General features: G+C 41.5%; 1 protein-coding gene across 1 annotated transcript in view; it reads left to right on the top strand.

The window, feature by feature from the left end:
- The window catches only part of ppp1r9a (protein phosphatase 1, regulatory subunit 9A), a 345934-nt gene that overhangs the window by 203528 nt on the left and 120586 nt on the right, over window positions 1-21820 (top strand). Inside the window, 1 exon segment of the mRNA XM_078538769.1 lies at window positions 8881-8949. Within this exon segment, the coding sequence (XP_078394895.1) occupies window positions 8881-8949 (69 nt within the window).

The raw sequence follows: 21820 nt of genomic DNA on the forward strand, positions 1-21820 counted from the left end.
TTCCATACCTTCATCCTCATTCTCTTGCGTGAAGACGGATGTGAAGTATTCATTCAACACTCTACCGATGTCCTCTGGCTCCATCCATAGATTGCCCCCTTGGTCCCTAATGGGCCCTACTGTTTCCATTGTTATCCTCTTCCCATTGATATACTTATAAAATATCTTGGGATTTTCCCTACTTTTATCAGCCAGAGCTTTCTCATATCCCCTCTTTGCTCTCCTAATTGTTTTTTTAAGCTCCACCCTGCACTTTCTGTACTCCACTAATGCATCTGTTGATTTGCTTCCCTTGTACCTGCTAAAAGCCCCTCTTTTCTTTCTTATTGTATCCTGAATATCTCTGGTCATCCATGGTTCTGTTTGCACTTATTATTAACAGCTTATGTTGTTTCTTTTACAAAATGTGTGATTTCAATGCAAATTACTATTTAATGTCAGAAGACATCCCAAGGTGCTTCATAGGAGCGTTATCAAACAAAACTTGACATGGAGCGACATAAGGAGATATTAGGGATGATGACCAAAAGTTTGGCTGAAGAAGTAGTAGTATTGAGTATCTTAAAAGAAGAAAGATGTAGAGAGGTTTGTGGTGGGGGGTAAGGAGTGAAATTATAGAGCTTAGGGCTTTGGCAGCTGAAGACACAGTTACCAATGGTGGAGCAATTAAAATCGGGGATGCTTAAAAGGTCAGAATTGTAGGGGCATAGATATCTCAGACGGTTGTGTAGCTGGCAGAGGTTATAAAGATATGGAGGGGCAAAACCATGGGGCTTTGTTTAACCAGGAGTCAGGTTGGATCAGCGAGCACTGGGGTGATTATTAGATTTTCTCCATCTAGATGTTTTGTTATCTCATCTCCCAGCCAATATCCAATATTGTTCCTATCATCAATGTTAGATTAATTAGTATATAGTTTCCTGGAATACTACTAGTCCACCTTTTGAATATAGGAATTACAATTGCTGTCCGCCGGCCCTCTGGCACTGTTCCTTTTCTATTGAATTTTTATATATGGAAATAAGTGCCTTCTCCCTATCTGCTGGCATAATCTATTTGAATGTGGGTTTTATCCTCCTATATGGCTGGAGTATCTCACATCCTTCTGTCTCAGCTGTTATAATACCCCTCGTTTGTTTTAGAAACATAGAAACTAGGAGCAGCAGTAGGCCATTCAGCCCTTCAAGCCTGCTCTGCCATTCATTATGACCATGGCTGATCATCCAACTCAATAGCCTGCTCCCGCTTTCTCCCCATACCCTTTGATCCCTTTCTCCCCAAGAGCTATATCTAACTCCTTCTTGAAAGCATACAATGTTTTGGTCTCAACTACTTTCTGTGGTAACGAATTCCACAGACTCACCACTCTCTGGGTGAAGAAATTTCTCCTCATCTCAGTTCAAAATGGTCTACCCCATATCCTCAGACTGTGACCTCTGGTTCTGGACTCCCCCACCATCAGGAACATCCTTCCTGCATCTACCCTGTCGAGTCCTGTTAGAATTTTATAGGTTTCTATGAGATCCCCCCTCATTCCTCTGAACTCCAGCGAATATAATCTTAATCGACTCAATCTCTCCTCATATGTCAGTCCCGCCATCCCAGGAATCAGTCGGGTAAACCTTCGCTGCACTCGCTCTATAACAAGTACATCCTTACTCAGATAGGGAGACCAAAACTGCACACAATATTCCAGGTGTGGTCTCACCAAGGCCCTGTACAATTGCAGCAAGACATCCCTGTTCCTGTACTCGAATCCTCTGGCTATGAAGGTCAACATACTATTTGCCTTCTTTACCGCCTACTGCACCTGCATCCTTACCTTCAGCGACTGGTGTACAAGGACACCCAGGTCTCGTTGCACATTCCCCTCTCTCAATTTATAGCCTTTCAGATAATCTGCCTCCTGTTTTTGCTACCAAAATGGATAACCTCACATTTATCCACATTATACTGCATCTGCTATGCATTTGCCCACTCACTCAGCTTGTCCAAATCACACTGAAGCATCTCTGCATCCTCCTCACAGCTCACCCTCCCACCCAGCTTTGTGTCATCTGCAAATTTGGAGATATTACATTTAACTCCCTCATCTAAATCATTAATATATATTGCGAATAACTGGAGTCCTAGCACCGATCCCTGCGGTACCCCACTAGTCACTGTCTGCCATTCGGAAAAAGACCCGTTTATTCCTACTCTTTGTTTCCTGTCTGCCAACCAGTTTTCTATCCATCTCAATACACTACCCCCAATCCCATGCGCTTTAATTTTATACGCCAATCTCTTACGCGGGACTTTGTCGAAAGCCTTCTGAAAATCCAAATAAACCACATCCACTGGCTCCCCCTCATCAACTCTACTAGTTAAATCCTCGAAAAATTCCAGTAGATTTGTCAAGCATGATTTCCCTTTCATAAATCAATGCAGACTCTGTCCGATTCTGCCACTGTTTTCCACGTGCTCAGCTATTAAATCTTTTATAATGGACTCTAGAATTTTCCCTTTTGTCATATCCTCTTTCATAGCTTCTTACTGAAAACTAAGGCAGAGTTTTCAGTATTCCTACCATTTTAGTACCATCTGCTATGTTTATTTTGCAGATACCTTGGCAGCCCTATTCCAATCTTCAATTCTCTTTTTATTACTTATACCAGTATGATATGGGTTCCGAAAAAGGGTCATATTGGACTCAAAATGTTACCTCCGTTTCTCTCTCCACAGATGCTGCCAGACCTGCTGAGATTTTCCAACACTTTCTATTTTTATTCCTTATCCCTGGAATAATTTTCGTGAACCTTTTCCGCACTCACTCTAATGCCTTCACATCATTCCTAAAGTGTGACACTCAGAACTGGGCACAATACTCCAGTAGAGGCAGAACCAGTATTCTATGCAAGTTCAACATAACCTCCTTGCTTTTGTACTCTATGCCCCTATTAATAATACCTAGGATGCTGCATGCTTTATTAACCATGCTCTGAACCTGTCTTGCCACCTTCAATGACGTAAGCACATATATGCCCAGGTCCTTCTGCTCCTGTACTCCTCTTTAAAATTGTACCATTATTTTACATTGTCTCTCCATGTTCTTCCTACCAAAATGAATCACTTCACACTTCTCTGCATTAAATTTCATCTGACATTTGCCTGCCCATTCCACCAATCTGTCTATGTCCTTTTGAAGTATCCTCCTCACTGTTCACAATGCTTCCAAGTTTCGTTTATACGCAGATTTTGAAATTGTGCCCAGTACACCAAGGTCTAAGTTATTAATATAACATCAGGAAGACCAAGGGTCCTAACACTGACCCCATGAGGAACTCTGCTATAAACCTTCATCCAGTCCAAAAAACATCCATCAGCCACTACTCTGTCTCCTGTCACTCAAACAATTTCATAACCATGTTGCTACTGTCCCTTTTATTCCATGAATTATAGCTTTGCTCAGAAGTCTGTTGTGTGGCACTTTAGCAAATGTCTTTTGGAAGTCCATGTACACCACAACAACAGCTTCACCCTCATCAACTCTCTCTATTAGAGTTAAAAAAAAAAACTCAAGCAGGTTAGTTGAACACTATTTGCCCATAAATCCATGCTGGCTTTCCTTGAATAACTCACATTTGCCCAAGTGGCTATTAATTTTGCCCCAAATTATTTTTTCTAATAGTTGTTGCGCTCATCTTTCACCATTTTTTGAACAAATGTAACATATCTTTCAAAATCTATTATTTTATGATCATTACTCATTATGTTCTCCCACACTCAATTTGTTCCTGTTCATCTAAATTACTAAGTCTAGAGTGCTTTCTCCTTTGGGCAGAAAGGTGTCTCGTAAACATTGTAAAATCTTAATCCCCTTCTCTTTTCCTCACCTGCTTGTTTATTTGTGAACAGTTGAATTTTCCTTATGATTCTTTCTTCTTTTATTCAGTTCATAGATTTGCTTACATATTGCTCCCTCCTTTTACCTTTCCACTATTTGGTGGTCTGTAGTATACCCCTGATAGTTTGACCAATACTTTCCCTCAGATCCTGTTTCTGTTTATGAATTTATGTTCTTTCTTACTATTGCTGTTGCTATTTATGATTACACAGGTTTTTCACCCCCTCCTTGTTTTCTTTTGTGTTCTAAGTGCATTATACTAAATTTAACTGCCAATCCTGTCCCGCCTGTAACAATGTTAACATTTAGCTCTATTATATTTGTTTCCTCACTTCTAAATATTGGACTTGGTAGCACCTGCTTTTTGGACGTTCCAAAATGACATCCACAGTGCACAGGAACGCTATTAATGTGAAATTCATGGACCTATATTGACAGGTACGCACATGCTAATTGCTTTAATGACCTCCAGCATCTTGCAGAGCAGGCAGATCATGATGTCAATCAACATGAAATGCTGATTTGCTGCCAGCGCTGCCATTTGGACCTTCACGTTCCAGAGTATGCCATCTCTCAATCTTATATAGCTGAACACGATATTAAGCAGCATGGAGACCTTCCTGGAGGCACTATTTTTAAAGGGATCATCAAGCACTTAACAGGCTAATTGCTGGTTTGTTTTTTCTTGCTATTACTGCAATTTACACATATTGGATGCTTTAAGTAGTTGTTAAAAGTTTCATTAGTCTATAGGGAGTGGCGTTGCAGGTACTGACGTACTTTTCTCCTGAGTTCAAGGCTTCTGTATAACTAGTTGCTCCCACATGGGTGAACTAGTTGGCCTTCCTTCCAGCATTCAGTATGACTGGGAAAATAAGCAGAGGTCACACAGAGCAGGAGAAGATGCTAGAAGAGGGTGGAGGAAGAGGGGGAGAAGAACTGTCTGCAGGATGCCATTTCTGAAGCATGCGTTGTGGTAGCCTCCTACCTGAACTTCAGCAACAACAAATGTTTAAAGATGCCTCTACTTCACTGAAGAGGTTGCCACTGAAATTTGGCAACTGCTGGAGCCACAACTCCAACCTCAGAACAGTGCAAGGATTGCATTGTCAGTGGCTGTCAAGGTGACGGTGGTTTGAATTATTGTGTGTCTGGATCCTTCCAGGCTGCTGGAGAAATTAGCAATATCTTGCAGTTTACGATGAACTGCTGCATAGGGGAGTTCACTGAGTCTCTTTATGCAAAGGGAGATAATTCTCTCCTGTAGGAGAGAAGCAGGCAGAGCAAGAATGAGGATTTGCAAGGAACGCGGGCTTCCAATGGTGCACAGTGCTATTGACTGCGCACATGTTGCTTTGCGTACACCTCATGTCAAGTCTGTCCTCATGCAGGTCAATGCCAAGTATCCTGGTGGCAGTCACGTTGTCCTCATTCTGCAGCAGTCCTCTGTGTCAGTTGTTTTTCAACCACTGTGGCTAATCAGAGTTTGGCTACTGGACAACGAGGGCTATCTGCTAGTGATGTTGCACATGATTATGGTCCTCAATCCACACAAATGTAGGCGTACAATGTGAGCCATGCTGCCGCCACACAAAATCTGATGGAGTAGGTCGTTAGTGTCCTGAAGCAATGATTCCACTGATGCACCACTGTGGGGGAGCCTTACTGTACTCAGCTCAGCAGGTCTCGAGATTTGTTGTGGTATGTGGGATGATGCTCACCCTGGCCATCATGAGGAAACAACCCTTGTCACCAGCTATCAAGCAGGAAATGAATGAAGGAGGGGGTGGGAGCTATATAAAAAAAAAATCTGCCCAGGCTTGATTCACATGTGATACCAGTAACCTAAACCTCAATGTCCCATTTACTAACTATCGCACGGTCTTTAACTTCCTTTCCCTGTCACTAACCATCACGTCTTGTAAATATAAAAGCCAGTACTAAATACACATTGCATTTCCAATTTTTTTTCCATAAGCAAAATGCTGTAGATGCTGGAAATCTGAAATAAAAAACAAAAATTCTGCAAATACTCAGCAGGTCTGGTAGAATCTGTGGCGAGAGTAACAGAGTTAACGTTTTGGGTTGCGACAGCATTTGTTGCCCCATCCCTCATTGCCATTGAGAAGATTATGGTCAGGCGCTTTCTTGAATTACTGATGTTCATGTGGTTTGGGAAGTGAGTTCCAGTGAGGTTTTTGACCCAGTAATAGTGAAGGAACAGCAACATAGTTCCAAGTCAGGATGGTGCATGGCTTATGGGGGTACTTGCAGGCTATGTTGTTCCCTCCAGTTGGTAGAGGTCACATGTTTGGAAGGTGCCGTTGAAGAAGGCTTGGTATGTTGCTGTAGTGCATCTTGTATATGGTACTGCTGCCATTGTGCGCCAGTGGTGAACAGAGTGAATGTTTAAGGTGGTAGATGGGGTACCAATCAAGCAGGATGCTTTGTCCAGGATTTGCTGAATTTCATGAGTGACGTTAGTGCTGCTCTCATCCAGGCAATTGGAGAATATTCCATCACATTCCTAACTTGTGCCTTGCAGATGGTGGAGAGGTTTTGGGGAGTCAGAAGGTGAGTTACTTGCTGCAGAATTCCCACCTGATATGCTCTTGTAACCAGAGTGTTTATATGGTTAGTCCAGTTCAGTTTCTGGTCAGTGGTAACCCCCAGGATGTGCATGGTCGGAGATTCATCAATAATAATGCTGTTGATTGTCATGGGGAGACGGTTAGATTCTCTTTTGCTGGAGATGGTTCTGCCTGGCATTCGTGTGGTACCATTGTTACTTGCCGCTTCTCAGCCCAAGCATGAATGTTGCTGCATATGGGCATGGATGTTATTGGTACCTTAGGAGTTGTGAATGGTATTAAACACTGTGCAATCATCAGCAAACATCCCCATTCCTGACCTGATGATGGAGGGAAGGTCATTGATAAATGAGCTGGTTGGGCCTAGGATACTACCCTGAGGAACTCCTGCAGCAATGTCCTGGGACTGTGAGGATTGACAACCACAACCATTTTCCTTTGTTCTATTTATGACTCCAACCAGTGGAGAGTTTTCCCCCTGATTCCCGTTGACTTCAGTTTTGATGGGGCTCTTTGATGCCACACTCTGTCAAATGCTCCCGTGATATCGAGGACAGTAACTCTCACCTCATCTCTGGAATTCAGTTCTTTTGTCCATGTTTGGACCAAGGCTGTAATGAGGCCAGGAGCCAAGTGGTCCTGGCAAAATTCAAACTGAGCAATACCTGAGCAGGTGGTTGATGTAAAATTGAGTGATGGTGTGCATTTAACTTCACTGTCTTCCTGTTCTTCCCTCATTTCCTCGGCATTTTTAAGTATCTGAAATGAAAAAGGTGCAGGGATTGTGGTGAGGGTAGTGGAGAAAATAAGGAGCGTATACCATCTGTGGCTTGTAAATCAGAAGAGCTTGAAACAGTAAGGGAGAAGTGAAACATGAGGAGGACGATTAAGTAGAGGATACCGTGGTCTTCAGTGGATTTAGTCTTGTCAATGGCCATGGCCTCAGCAATGTCCTGCCCTATAATGGCCAAGTGTTCCCTTCATGGGGGACAGAACATGCTGCCGCACCTCTCCTCCATTGGCCTGTTACTGCTGTCTCCAGACGTGCGCCCCCTTCTCCTGCAAGGAAGAGAGAGAAGTGTGTCAGTGAATGTTGTGCAGTCTTTGTGGGTGTTGTGACTGTCATGGTTGAATTGTGCAACCTGAGATGCATGTGCGCAACTTGCAACAGTTCAAAGTGAGTGAGATAAAGCATATGAAAGTAGGGTCGAGGTCTGAATAATAGAGATTGTTGGTAGATAAGTGATAGGAATGGAGTTAATTGAGCAGCGGCTGAGACGAGTGAGTGGTTGTTCAGGTATGACATTTGAAAATGCATTCACTATTGATCAATCATGTGAGATCATGAAACTACTTCTGGGTCTGCGCCCATGTCCTTTGGACTATATCCCTGGCATTGACCTCTGTGGCTGTTTGTTCCTGCTGCCTTCCATTCACGTGGCTGGAGAGTCTCTTACCCTCTTGAGGATACGCTCTCCTCCTTTCCACTTCTTCCGCCAAGCTCTTCAGTCCAGTGTTTGAAAACCTGGAAGTCATTCTTCACTCTTTTCCAGGTCACATTTCCTTGTAGAATGAACCCCAGCATCTGATGCAAACACAATGCGTTTCCCCGTTAGGAGGTGCAGACTAGCTTTAATTAGTGGAAGGCAGTAACAACATTGGGACCCTGCTGATACATGCAGCCAATGAACAGTGTAGAAAGCGCTGGCTGCATGCTGAAATTATTAACACAGGCAAGCAGCACAAACGGATACATGTTAATTGTGCATTGTGATCCCTGTGCCTATTTGGGGGTGGGGGGGGGGCTAACCAATTTAAGCGCAACTTTCTCCAATTGTCCTGTTGTATTGTTCTGTACATTGGTATGCAATTTAATATGCTGTTATTTTTCATTACTATTGCTTTATTTTTGAGCAGTATTCTATTATTACTTCCTGAAGTAATTCCTGTTTCTTGAATATTTACCTATATCTCTCTTATGTATTTTAACCTTCATTCTCATCCCTTTTTCTTACCTTTGTGTTACTATTAGTTCTACATGATCCCTCTCCTTTTCTAGTTTAAAGACCTTTTACAGTCCTATTTATGGTTTTTGCTAGAACGTTGGCCCTCGCCCCTTTCAGGTGCAGTCCATTCTAGCAATACAGCTCTGTTCTATCAGGTGCCATTTTCTGTGAACTTACAGCACACACAGCCGCAAATTCATTTCAAACCTAATTGGGATGTGCTTCTCCACTCAAAATTAAGGTTGATTTTCACGGTGCCTTTATCAATACTGAGCCATTACATTGAATAGGCATTAATCTGTTTATATCTATAGCTGTAGATAGCTATATTCGGCTTAATTATGAAAGTTTTATGTAGCTGAAATTCTTCTATTATCTGTTGTCAACCATCTTATAGAACACTGAGCATGAGTTTCGTGGAACCAGAAGGAATCGCAACAGTAACAACAATTGTTCCTTTCAGAAGGTTTGTTATTTTGCAGGAAATCTGATTTTGTATATCTGTTGTTTGCCAACATGACTAACTACTACTCACCAGCATGTAGTTTGTGCAATGCATTCTAACATTTCATTGTTAGCTTGAAAATCTATATGTAGGGGCTACTTGTTAAGACTGTTATGAATTATTATTTCTTCATTTGTGTTCAAAATATAACTTCTCTTTTCTTACAGAGTACATTCCTTGATGGTAGGTACTCATGTATTTTAGGGAAGTCATCATTTTTGGCTATTTTTCAATGTAAATGTTGAAAGTAGGAAACCTGATTCTAATATTTTAGCATTTACAAAGGCAAAACTATTGATATTTGCAATATATACAATACTTTTGAGTGTTGAGCATTTTTTTAAGCTGTTGAACTGTGAAATTTGTTTTATTTAAAATCATTTGTTTAGTTGTTCTCTGCTTACCATGGATAAAGGCAACATGCAAAAGAGGAAAATAAAGAAGCGCTTACCTCTGATTTTTTCAGCTAAGACCATGTGACTTCCCTGCTATGCTCCTATATACAGTGCCTGTGTGTTACAACTTTCAATGTTCTTGCTCTGTTGTCTGCATTGCTTATATTTATACAGCTTAAATAAGATAGTGCTGTTTCTATTTTTGCCTCTTGGCCTTCAAATATTTTTATAAAGAGCATTTTTTTTCCATTCAACTAAGTATTTAATATGATTGTATATGAGTTTTGAGAAGATATTTTGTTACTGGTCAGGAGTAATACCATCCTTTAGAGTATTACTATTTTGTACATGTTTTGCCAACATTTCTATAGGTTATTTACGAAAATGAGGATCAAATGACTTGTGAACATTTAATGTATTATGGAATGGCTCAGATTAACTCTCTGGTGAAGCATCACATGCATGGATCTTCCATAGCAACCATAAAATCATTGGTTTATAAACAGAAAAAGCTGGATATACTCAGCAGGTCCAGGTCAGGCAGCATCTGTGGAGAGAGAAACCAGTTAACATTTCAGGTCAATGACCTTTCACCTTTCTTCATTGGGTTTGATGCATGAACTGAAATTGCTGTCCAAATCCACAAAAGACTTGAAATTAGGAACACACATTCCAAACTTTTTTAAAAAATGATCTGATGCATGACTTTGATTGAGATCAAAGCCTCTAGTTAGTTACCTGGGATATTTTTAAAGAAGATATGGCTGCCATGAAATGCAACATCTATTTTAAAAGTGCAAGATTTCTGAGACAGCTGTACTTTTTGTTGAGTGTTGGACAGGCTGTAGTTTCAAGTGGCCAATTAGATAGGTTTGAATTCAGCCTTTCTGATTAGAGACTAAGCTGTTTGCATAGAACTGTCCTTTGACAGAAAAAGAGCTTCTTGGGAAATTCAATGGAAAATTGAAATGCTAGTCAGAATCTACATTGAGTCTGCATTGACATCATCCTTGAACACCTGAGGATTTTTTAAATGGTACAGAGTAATGAATGGGAACATCAATAATTTAGCTATCTGAAAATTTATAATTTACCAAGTATATAACATTTTGCCATGCACAGATGCTTTAAAAAAAGCTTTATTTTGTTATGCAATATTCTTTCTACTCTTTGGAGTGCCAAATGCATAATGCTACAGATTTAAAACTTTTGTTTTTTGCACAGAGTTTCCCAAAAAATGCAACTAGAAAAATAGTGAATTTTAAATTGTAAATTTGTTCATGTAAAGCTGTGCCATGCAGACTTAAGTCAGTTCCCTGGAAGCAGACAATGCTGCTGATATCACTGAAGAACACTGCATAGGTAGAGACCTACCCGCGCTGCCTGCACTGGTCATTTAACAATAGATTTTGTAGCACTGCTTGAAAAGGTGCTTACATGAAGGCATTTTTCCCACCTTAAAGTTCACAGCACTCTTGAATTTTAGTTTCTTCATCATGAAACTTTTTTTTAGTGACATTGTAAGTTTTTAGTTATTTCACAGAGCAGCATGTCTACTGAGTCTTTGATTAGAAATATTGGTCTTATCAGTACAGCTTGGAGGTTAATACTTGTAATCTTGTTGCAATCTTCCTTCCATATTTTAAATTCCCTCCTAAACTCATAAAAATCACAACAATATTTTGCATCCACATGGCATTGGACTCGTGGGGGCCTCTAGCAGGGACTAAGGACCCCCCACCCTTCTACCTGCACTTTAGATGACTTCATTTACTAATTTGTTTGGAAAAGGACTTCCACATAAAAAAAATAAGCAAAATGCAAAGAAGTTTAGTATTTTTTTAGCAATTGAAACATAACATTCACCCCAGATCCTTAGAAATTGATGCTTCTTACTTGCAAAATTGTCAGTTATTTTAAAGAAGTCCAACTTGCACTAAACATCATGCTCAATGTATATCTCAGTCAGATATTCAGACTTTCTTATGACATTGTTGAACACAAATGTTTGTGATTTACTTGATGCCATAGTTACAGGCATAATGAAAAAGAAATGTAGATTCAACAAATTATAGTTTAACACCCCTAGCAGCGAGATGTCACCAATTTTTAGATTCAAGTGTTTGCAACTTTCACTTAAGGTTTTCACGTTTATGGCCATCCCCATTTCTTTGATGCTGTAAACAAACTGTAGAAGAATTATAACTGAGAAAATTGTTTATTCAGGCTGGTTACAACTGTATCAACTAATGGAAGAAAGCAATCTTGCTCAAATCTCTCCCCTGAACTTTTTCCGATATCACCTGAACATTCATACTTAAATGGTGTTTTTTCCCTTGGCTTCCTTTTTCAAGAAGTGTTAACTTAATATCCAACTAAGTCTACAATTTCCTGAGCTGAAACATGAGCTGATTAAAAACCTTATTTAGCTATAATCTTGCAAAAATTTAAACACTGCATGAATTTCAGTTTTTAGGGGATTCGTCTATGTTAGGACCAGATGGTAGTCTGATCATGCTATTGATTTGCAACCAAACATCATACCATACATCAAGACATTCAGGCATTGGTTCATCTTGAATAACTTTACTGAGGTAATGAACAATTTCTCGTTTTGCAAGTCACCCCAAGTGTTCTCTTAATATGGGGCCAAATTTTCTTCATTTTGACCAATGGAAGTTTCCATTATGACATTTAGGTTTTTCTATAGTTCTGCAAAACCAGGTTCAGTTTTGCCAAATGACAAACAATGCAACTGATTCTTGTTAGAACAAACATCCAGTAATTCTTTTCCATTGTAAATAATTCCACGTTGACGTTCTGGATTGTTTTATTGCCACTGGTCTTACCTTTCAAGTTCTGCCACACTTTCATGTGCTGCAACTGTGCCAATGAATGTTCAGGCTTTTTCAGAGTAAATTACAGGTGTTTCCACACACTGAAGATGTGCTATGTTTAAGTAATGCTACTTCATGTTCCGTACGTCTCATTCTTACTGGTATGTGTCCAAAATTTTGTTTTAGAATGCAAATGTGCCCAAAAACCAGAATCTAAAACAACCTTTATCCTTCAAAAGATTAATTATTTGAAATTTTCATCACAATTTGGTAAATAATTTAAGGTTTTCTTTTTGCATTATGTACAGTAGAACCTTAATTATTCACATTCTCATTATTCACCAAAAGTCAGAGCTGCCAATATTTTCATTTTCACCACTCACTTTAGTTTTCTGTTCCCATATTCAAATGTACATATGCTGGAGCAACTGAATTGCTAACTGAAGCTCATCCAAGCACCTGTCCATGACCTTAGATGCCAGACTCGCACCAAACCTGAGATCTGATGAAAAATCATCATCCCCTTTTTCCTTTTTCTTCCTCCAACTACAGATGTCAACAATAAGGGGAGCACCTCCAGTGATTTTTGTCAGCTGTCTCCACAGCACTGATCTTAGCAGAGGTGACGATTTTTAAATCAATAGAGATCCTACCTTTTTAAATAAACTGCTGTGCTATTATAATGAATGTAAAGCACTCATTTTGCTAATTAGCACTATGGGAAAACTTTAAATTACCAGAGCAGATTATCTTGCTGGCAGAAATAAAACATAAGGAAAGTTATTTTGCAGAGGCTGACAGGTGAGGAGAGGCAACACATTCAAAATTCAACACCACAATCAGCTGTAATTGTAATTGAGAGACTTTTGATTTTCTGACTTTTTATTACCCATGCAGTGTGTGGCAGGGGCAAGGTTTGGCCGTCTCCCTTCCATTATGCAGATAATAGAAGTTTCTAGAAGTTAACTTGTTAAGAGAGAGAATAGATGAAGCAGTGGCTTAATTCACTTTCATTCTATGTTTGGATTTGCCTTCCATCGACATTTTGTTTGCTCAGTCATGTTCTCTCCCTTGTATGTGCTATCCCTCTTTCCACTCCCTCCCCACCCTTTCCACTCCTGCCCTTTCCACTGTAGGTGGACATCCACTCATAGTACAGAAATATCGATAGCGTAGTACAGATTGACAACCTCACTGGTGCCCATAAGAATAGATAATGAAGAAAAGAACAAGCTATGCAGCAATATGGGTGTGCTTCTGAGGTTAATAACTGATGGACAATCAGTTTCAAAGAGACTTCAGTCTTAGCCAAATCTGCATTTTCCACTTGTATTCAAGCACGAAGGGCAGAATCGTCCCAGAATTGCACTAAGTGTGGTAGCGGGCATGGGAAAAAAGACGTTTTACCCACCTGCATTGGTAGATTTTCATGCCGTATTGTCCACTTTCCACCTCATTAATTATGCAACCGCAGGAAACACGCCATCTCGCTGGAGGGCAACCGCCACACTATTACCTTACCGTTTCCTCACTCCAGGTGCCATATCTAAATTGCAGCTGCGCACGCAGTTCTTAATGCTGGGAGTCCAGGACAGTTCCAGTGAAAACATGGCCCTGAAAGCCAAGAAGAGTTCAGTGATCCATCACTGAAGACCTGCCGTAATGTACTGCACCCTCACTCTGGCCACAGGAGGCCAAGCAATCTTACCACCCTGGCTTGGGAGGTGGTGGTAGTGGTGGTCAGTGCCAACGCTGCACATAAGAGGTTGGCCATCCAGTGCAGAAAGAGAATGAATGATCTCATCCGTGCTGCCAGGGTAAGGTAATCACCTCGTCACTCTAAACTCACAAGGACATTACGCATTCACTGGCACCTCACTCACTGCCAGCTCAAAGGATATCATCACTCATTCTGTCACACATGCCCTCACATTTCCATCTGGCCTCATCTCCTCTGGAGACTGTGTCCTTAGCTCTCACCATCTTGAGGCCACTTGTACAGATCAACATGTGCTCCCACACACACCCTGGGATACCCCCCTTCTTCAGTACAGCTCTCGCCCATTGAAAAATCACCCCCGCCTTATGGCTGGCCTGGTAGGTAGAGACCTGCCCCACTAAAAGTGATGTGGTGCTGGCTGCAAAGCCTGGCGTTGATGACCATGAGCGCTGCCTGAAGCAGGTAGACAAACAAACTTCGAAGTCCCACAGCTCGCCAGGTCTGCGTCACTTATGTACAATTGTGAAACACATCGTCATGCCGATGTGCCCAGATGATGCAGTGTTGGGGGATGATTCCAGCAAACGGGTTATAATGAGATGCTAAAGATTGAAATTGGGCTTCTGGCGTGCAGCAGCGAGAAATGCGGCTCACTGGTGGAGCAGACGATTGCAAACTGGTTTCCTGACTCTGTAAAACCAATTTTTGGCCTTCTCGCCATATTGTCTGCTCACGCTGCCAAACATACCCACCGCCAGCGGGAGTGGAAAATTTCAGCATAATAATTTAGTAACAACAGGCTATAGTTAATTCATTAGGCTTGTCAGCTAAAAAAAAAATAGTATTTTATGACCACAGATCTTGGGTTTTAATGGGAACAATTTTAATTTATATCACTAACTGGTGAAGATTCAAATACAATCCAAACACATCATGCAACTGTCAATCATGTTGACTTGATTTCAGCAGCAAGTGAAATTGACCATCTTCATAATACGTTGCAACATTCATACTTCAACGTTGCTGTTGTTGAATTGGCACTAATAACTTGAATTTATATCACACCTTTAATGTCATAAAACATTTTTTAATTAATTCATGGGATGTGGGCTTCGCTGGCTGGGCCAGCATTTATTGCCCATCCCTAGTTGCCCTTGGGAAGGTGGTGGTGAGCTGCTTTCTTGAATCACTGCAGTCCATGTGGTGTTGGTACACCCATAGTGCTGTTAGGAAAGGAGTTCCAGGATTTTGACCCAGTGACAGTGAAGGAAAGACGATATATTTACAAGTCAGGATAGTGAGTGACTTGGAGGGGAACTTCCAGGTGATGGTGTTCCCATCTATCTGATGCCCTTGTCCTTCTAGATGGTAGTTGTCGTGGATTTGGAAGGTGCTGTCGAAGGAGCCTTGGTGAATTCCTGCAGTGCATCTTGTAGCTGGTACACACTGCTGCTACTGTGCGTTAGTGATGGAGGGAGTGAATGTTTGTGGATGTGGTGCCTATCAAGCGGACTGCTTTGTCCTGGACAGTGTTAAGCCTCTTGAGTGTTGTGGGAGCTGCACTCATCCAGGCAAGTGGGGAGTATTCCATCACAGTCCTGACTTGTGCCTTGTAGATGACGGACAGGCTTTGGGGAGTCAGGAGGTGAGTTACTCATCGCACAACCCCTAGCCTCTGACCTGCCCTTGTAGCCACAATATTTATGTGGCCAGTTCAGTTCAGTTTCTGGTCAATGGTAACCCCCCCACGATGTTGATAGTGGGGGATTCAGTGATGGTAATGCCATTGTACATCAAGGGGCGATGGTTAGATTCTCTCTTGTTGGAGATTGGCATTGCCTGGCACTTGTGTGGCACAAATGTTACTTGTCAGCCCAAGCCTGGATATTGTCCAGATCTTGCTGCATTTGGACATGGACTGCTTCAGTATCTCAAGAGTTGCGAATAATGCTGAACATTGTGCAATCATCAGCAAATGTTCCCACTTCTGACCTTATGATGGAAGGAAGGTCATCTCAAGCTGCTTCACCGGAGTGATTATCAAACCAACTTTGAAACTGAGCTACGTAAGGAGGAATTAGAACAGGTGAAGTCGCAGTCAGAATAGATTTAAGATTTAAAGAACCATCTTAAAGGACGAAAGAGATAGAGACATGCAAAAGTTTGGTAAGTCTAGAGTTTCAGTGCCTTAGCAACTGAATGCACAACGACCAATGTTGGAGAGATTAAAATCGGGGATGCACGAGAGGCAAGAATCAGAGGAGTTCAGAGATCTCGGGTGGGGTGCGGACGAGTTGAGGATGAGAATTTTGAAATTAAATTGTTGCTGGACTGGGAGTCAATTTAGGTTAGCGAGCACGTAGCTGATGGGTGAATGGCATTCTACAGGCAGTAGAGTTTCGTGTGAGCTCGTGCTTACGGAGGGTGCAAGGTGGGAGGTTGACCAGGAGAGCATTGGAATAGTCTGATAGAGGCTGTGGATGGGTCAAGAGAAGTGATGGAGAGGTACAGCTGTGTGTCATCAGCTTATGTATGAGATAAATACATTTTGTTATTATATATTATATCACACCTTTAATGTAAGAAATTGTCCCAAGGCACTGAATAATATATATTATTAGAGAGGATGTTTTTATTCCTCCAGTATTTCTGACAAACTTTAAATAGTCTGACTTTTTTTTAAAGTTAATTGGTGATCCAAAAGTATGCAAAATCCTTCATTTTAATAGAAAACTAGAATTTTCAATGTATAAACAATCAAACAACTAAAGGATATCTAGGACACACAGCCTTTTTTACTTTAGACAAACTTATTTTTTAAAAAGTATTTGTTGACTTGCCCTAAAGTGTTTGAAACCTGTCTGCCATAGAAGTTTAACTTGATATTGGGAATTGGCTACACATCTAACTAAAAAATCATCTTTTGGCATGTCTGAGTCTTTTCCATTGTCTCTTCAAACCTTTCTATTGATACCTTGGGAATCCTGTCAAGGTCTATCTTTGCCCTCCTTTCTCATCTACATCATGCCCTCGGTGACATCCTCCAAAGATATGAGGTCATCTTCCACACATAAGGTGACGAAACTCAGTTCTACCCCTCCTTCGCCTCTCATACCTCATCCATTGCCTTTGCAGCCTACTTGTCCAGTATCAAATCTTCAATGAAGCACAATTTCTTCCGGGTAAAAATTTGTAAAGCCAAAGCAATCATCTCTAACATTCTTTAAATATGGTACTTTTGTCACTGACTTTATCTCGCTCCTTGAACACTGTCTTAGGTTAAACCAAACTGTTTTCAGCCTTGGGTTCCTATGCAACCTTGAGCTGAGCTTCCAAGTTAATATCCTCTTCATCAAAAGGACTGCTTACTTCCATTTCTGTAACATCACTTGCTTCTACTGCTGAAACTCTCAACTCTGCCATTATCAGCTACATTCTCGACTATTGCAATACTCCCCTAGCCATCCTTTCAGCCTCCACATTCTGTAAACTTTTGCTTAGCCAAAACTCATTTGGCTGTATCCTATCCTGTAGCAGGTTCTATTCACACACTATACTGGTCCTTGTACTGCTTTCCTGACTCCTAGATGTCCAATGCCTCCAATTAAAATTTTCATTCTGGTGTTTAATCCCTTTCATAGCCTTGTCCTATCTTGGAAACCTTCTGCAGCCCTCTAGTCTCCCCTGGAATTCTCTGTTCTTACGCTTCTGATGCCTTTCACCTCACCATTGAAAGGTGTGAGGGGATCTATATTTTTACATTTAATTTGTATGTTTTTGAGGCAGACTTACTTCAAAACAGAAGCTGAATTGAAAATGAAACTGAAAGGGAAGCAGAAAGGGTAAACCTAGAAATGAAACTGAACTTCCCAGTTTCTAAGGAAGCCAAAAAGCAAGCAGGTTGGAAAATCGAAACGGAAACCTTGTTGAAAGATATAAAAGGACACAAATCAGTCCATGCTGTGCTGTAGAAGTTTTTGAGTCCACTGGAGCAGAACAGACAAGCTGAAGAAGACTCGAGAATAAGAGGTAGATCCAGAAGCTGGGAATAAGCTAGAGAATAAATTGCTGCAGCTGCTTCTGCTACTTGAAGATAACAGTGGTGGACCTAAGCCATCCAGACTGAGTTGAGCAGTTCTGCAGACGTGTGTCCTTTGTGGTGAAGACTGTGCGCTCAGAAGTTAGGTTGGTTGTGCGCCGCCATCGGCTAGGAATCAGACGAGCTCATAGAAGGATCAGGGCTGAAATTTCTCATAAGGAAGACAGTTTGAAGGACTTTATGACTCACTGTGATCACTAAAGTTCTGAGTTGTGGATTGCCGAACCAGTTCTTAAGACCTGTGTTAGTTGTATCTGCCATTTAATGTGAAATTTATAGTTTCTATTTGACTACAGTTTGTCTGTTAATTCATGTTTATCATGTTAATTCTGGATGTTAGATTATAGAATCTGCAATATTTAGTTATCTGTTTTGTTGACTCTTATACAGTTAAAATTCTTTTGTTATAAATGGTGGAATCTTGTGGCTTCATTCTTTTAGCAAAAAACTGAGATTTTTTTGATTTCTTGAACTACAGATGCTATTCCTGATGGTTGAGATCAGATAAGATGCAGAGCACTGATGTGATTGCATAAGTATTACTAAACAACTCAGCTAACCCACAGTAGGCCACTCTGAATTTTAGAGACCGAATAGGTTTATAATGTATATACTCGTGTAAAAATCAATCTCAAGTAAAAGTTGATTTTTGGTCTAAAAACCATAGTTTTTCATATATATCATGTAAAAGTCAACCTTACTTTTTTCAGGGTTTAAAGTCCAAAAATTTCAGAACCAAAGTATAATCTCTACAGTCACATCAAAAACTCAATTCGTTATTAGTTTAAAAAGTTAGACCAACCATATTTCTTCCAGTTCCTACTTGTCAATTAAGGCAGGAAGAATATAGATTGAATTTGATTTTTGGTGAGACAAACTGACATATCAGAGAAGAGTGATAAACAGTGCATTTGTAAACAGAATGCAGGGATAACTTCCAGAGTGAACTTCAAATAAATGAATGCCCAGGTCTTGTGTCCTCAATCATCGCCCTCCGCCTTCAAGGGGAGACGAGGGGAGGCTCAGGCCCTTATGAATGCCAACTCAGTGCAATCCTGTTGTACCAAGCCTATGTCAAGGGCTGGGAGCCATCAGCGTGATATTTTCCAACAACATAACTCTTCCCTTTCATTTCCTTCCTCTCCTGGTATGGAGGGGTGGGTGGATGCTCCTTAATAGAAACACAGAGGGAGAGAAGGAGCTGGATTTTTTGCGGAGTTGTGGAGACTCTATGGACCTTTAAAAATGGCGGACAAGCCCCTGATCCAATGTCCCGGCCACATTTTCATCAGTAAGGGACAGTGTGTGAATTACACGTGGAGAAACCTGAACTCAGCAGGGCCATTTAAATTAGTACAGTTAAACAGACCCCAGTTTTTGCTATAGCAAGGATAATATTCCGCAGTGTGGGAGTCACAAACTTATGGCGGAGATGTAAATGCTCTTGAAGGGGGGATAAAGTATGTAGAACCATCAAGCTGTCAACTTAATTAAACCCCCAACCTTCGAAAAAGAATTTTAAAAACCGCCTGCCTGTGTCAGTGAGAGTTGGAAAACACCTGTTCTAGCAGTTGCAATAGGGATTTGTTGACGTTATCCTAAGGGCTATCATTATGTCATTACTAATGGTTGTCTGCTTTCCACAATCTACAATTATCCCAGCAGCAGGGTTGTAAGTCCACAGTTTGATGGAGAGCTCAGAGGATATTAAAGGATTAGCTGTTTTGGTGTGAGGTTAAGAATACAAGGTTTACAAGAATGTTGCCAGGGTTAGAAAAGAGTAGCTATGAGGAGAGATTGGATAGGTTGGGGTTATTTTCCTTCGAACAAAGAAGGCTGAGAGGTGACTTGATTGAGGTGTACAAAATTATGAGGGGAATAGATAGAGTGAACAGGATAAAATTGTTTCCCTTGGTGGAGAATTCTAGAACCAGGGGACATAGATTCAAGATAAGTGGCAGAAGGTGTAGGGGGGACATGAAGAACTTTTTTACGCAGAGGGTGTCTGAAATTCGCTGCCCAAGTTAGTGGTAGAGGCAGAAACTTTAAACTCTTTTAAAAAGTACCTGGATCTGCACCTAAAGTGCTGTAAGCTGCAGGGCTATGGGCTGGGTGCAGGAAGGTGGGATTAGAAAGGGCATCTGGGTGTCCTTGGGCTGGCATGGACAAGATGGGCCGAATGGCCGCCTTCTGTGCTGTAACGTTTCTATGGTTCCATGGTCCTAAGTCTGTTTTTGTAAAGGGTTTATATGTATATTAAGAAATGTGAACAGACCCAAGAGTTCCAGTGCATGCATGGATTGCAGCAGAGTGACAGGCCACACATGCTGGGTTTTCTGCATTCTTTTGACAGCTGCAGGGATCAGGCAGTGTGCCTGCATGATGTGAAGACAACAATCATGGGACCCAGTTTGGTGCCATAACAAGGTGAGTCCTGGGACAGACAGACAGACCACCAGGGAAGGAACCACTGGGAGGACAGCACTGGGGAGAGAAACAAATGGGTATTGGAAGGCTGAAGAGGAGGCTCTGGGCAGTGAAGTATTGCCGTTGGCAGTCTCCAGGTAGTGAGGGATCGGGAGAAGCCCTGGAGAGCTGAAGAGACAACAAAAGGTCTGTGACTTTGTACTGAGGGCCATAGGGACAAAGATAAATCTTTGGAGCAATGGTGTTCTGCTCAGTGTAGCTGAAGAGCTGGATTTGTGTCCATGAGGTGGTGCTGGAGCGCAGCCTTGGGAAACCAGTGGAACATAGTTTCAGGAGAAGAGGTTAAACCATCAGAAGGTAAGCAGTTGCTGAGGCAGTCCGAGTCGGAGTGAGTTTTGGAGGGAATTCTGAGGCTAATTCTTTGAAAGTGAAGCCTTGAAATCCTCCGTGAGAGACGCAGAGGTTTAACAAGATTGTGTAACTCACAGTGGATACTGATATCCAGGTGGGTTCCTGAGAAATCCAGGGGATCTGTCTTTGTCACATCTGTCATTTAATGTGCATTGTGGTGTGTTTGACCACAGTGTGCCTGCTAATTAAATGTTAATTCTGACTGTTAGAGTATAAGATAGATTTTGTAAATTGTTTTACTTTTCTGACTTTGTATAGTAAAGTTTATTTTGTTTGTTTAAAACTGTGGAACCTTGTCCACTTTAAATAAAAAGTTACTGGTCCCTAATAGAATTTTAATATGAGCTGTAATATATATTTAGATCTTCATTTTATTTCATCTCACCATGGCTCCTGAGGTCTGCCCAGGATAGGTACTGGGTGAGTTGGCATGGAGGATGTAAGGGCAAAGGGTGGTGGATGGGGGGGCATGAGTTGGCATAGTTATAAGAAGCCATGGGGATGGATGGGGGACATGAGTTGGCATGGAAGGTATAGGGGCCATGGAGTGGGTGGGGGTCATGTGCTGGCATGAATGGGGCATGAGTGGGGTGATGATGGGATGTGAGCGGTGAGGGCTAGTGGGCCTAATACTTAACACAACAACTGTGACAAAGTCCCAGAGAACCAAGGTAGACCTTTTAAACAGCCCACCTTGGCACTCAGCAGCCCCGTGGCTGCCTCCAATCTGCAACTGGTGGTGGAGGGCCTGACTCCATCCCATAGCCCAGAGCAAAAAAATCACGCCATTCAGAGCACTTTATCCCGAGGCGGGCGCACCAAGCTGGGAAATTTCCCAACTTGAGCTACCCGCCTCTCATGAGTGAAAATCCAGCCCAATAAGTGGCTGATGCCACTTCCTCCATTACCTCGTGAAGCTCTTGAAAGCCATGTTAGGTGTGCC

Source organism: Cetorhinus maximus, chromosome 3, assembly GCF_964194155.1.
Source record: "Cetorhinus maximus chromosome 3, sCetMax3.hap1.1, whole genome shotgun sequence".
Taxonomy (NCBI): domain Eukaryota; kingdom Metazoa; phylum Chordata; class Chondrichthyes; order Lamniformes; family Cetorhinidae; genus Cetorhinus; species Cetorhinus maximus.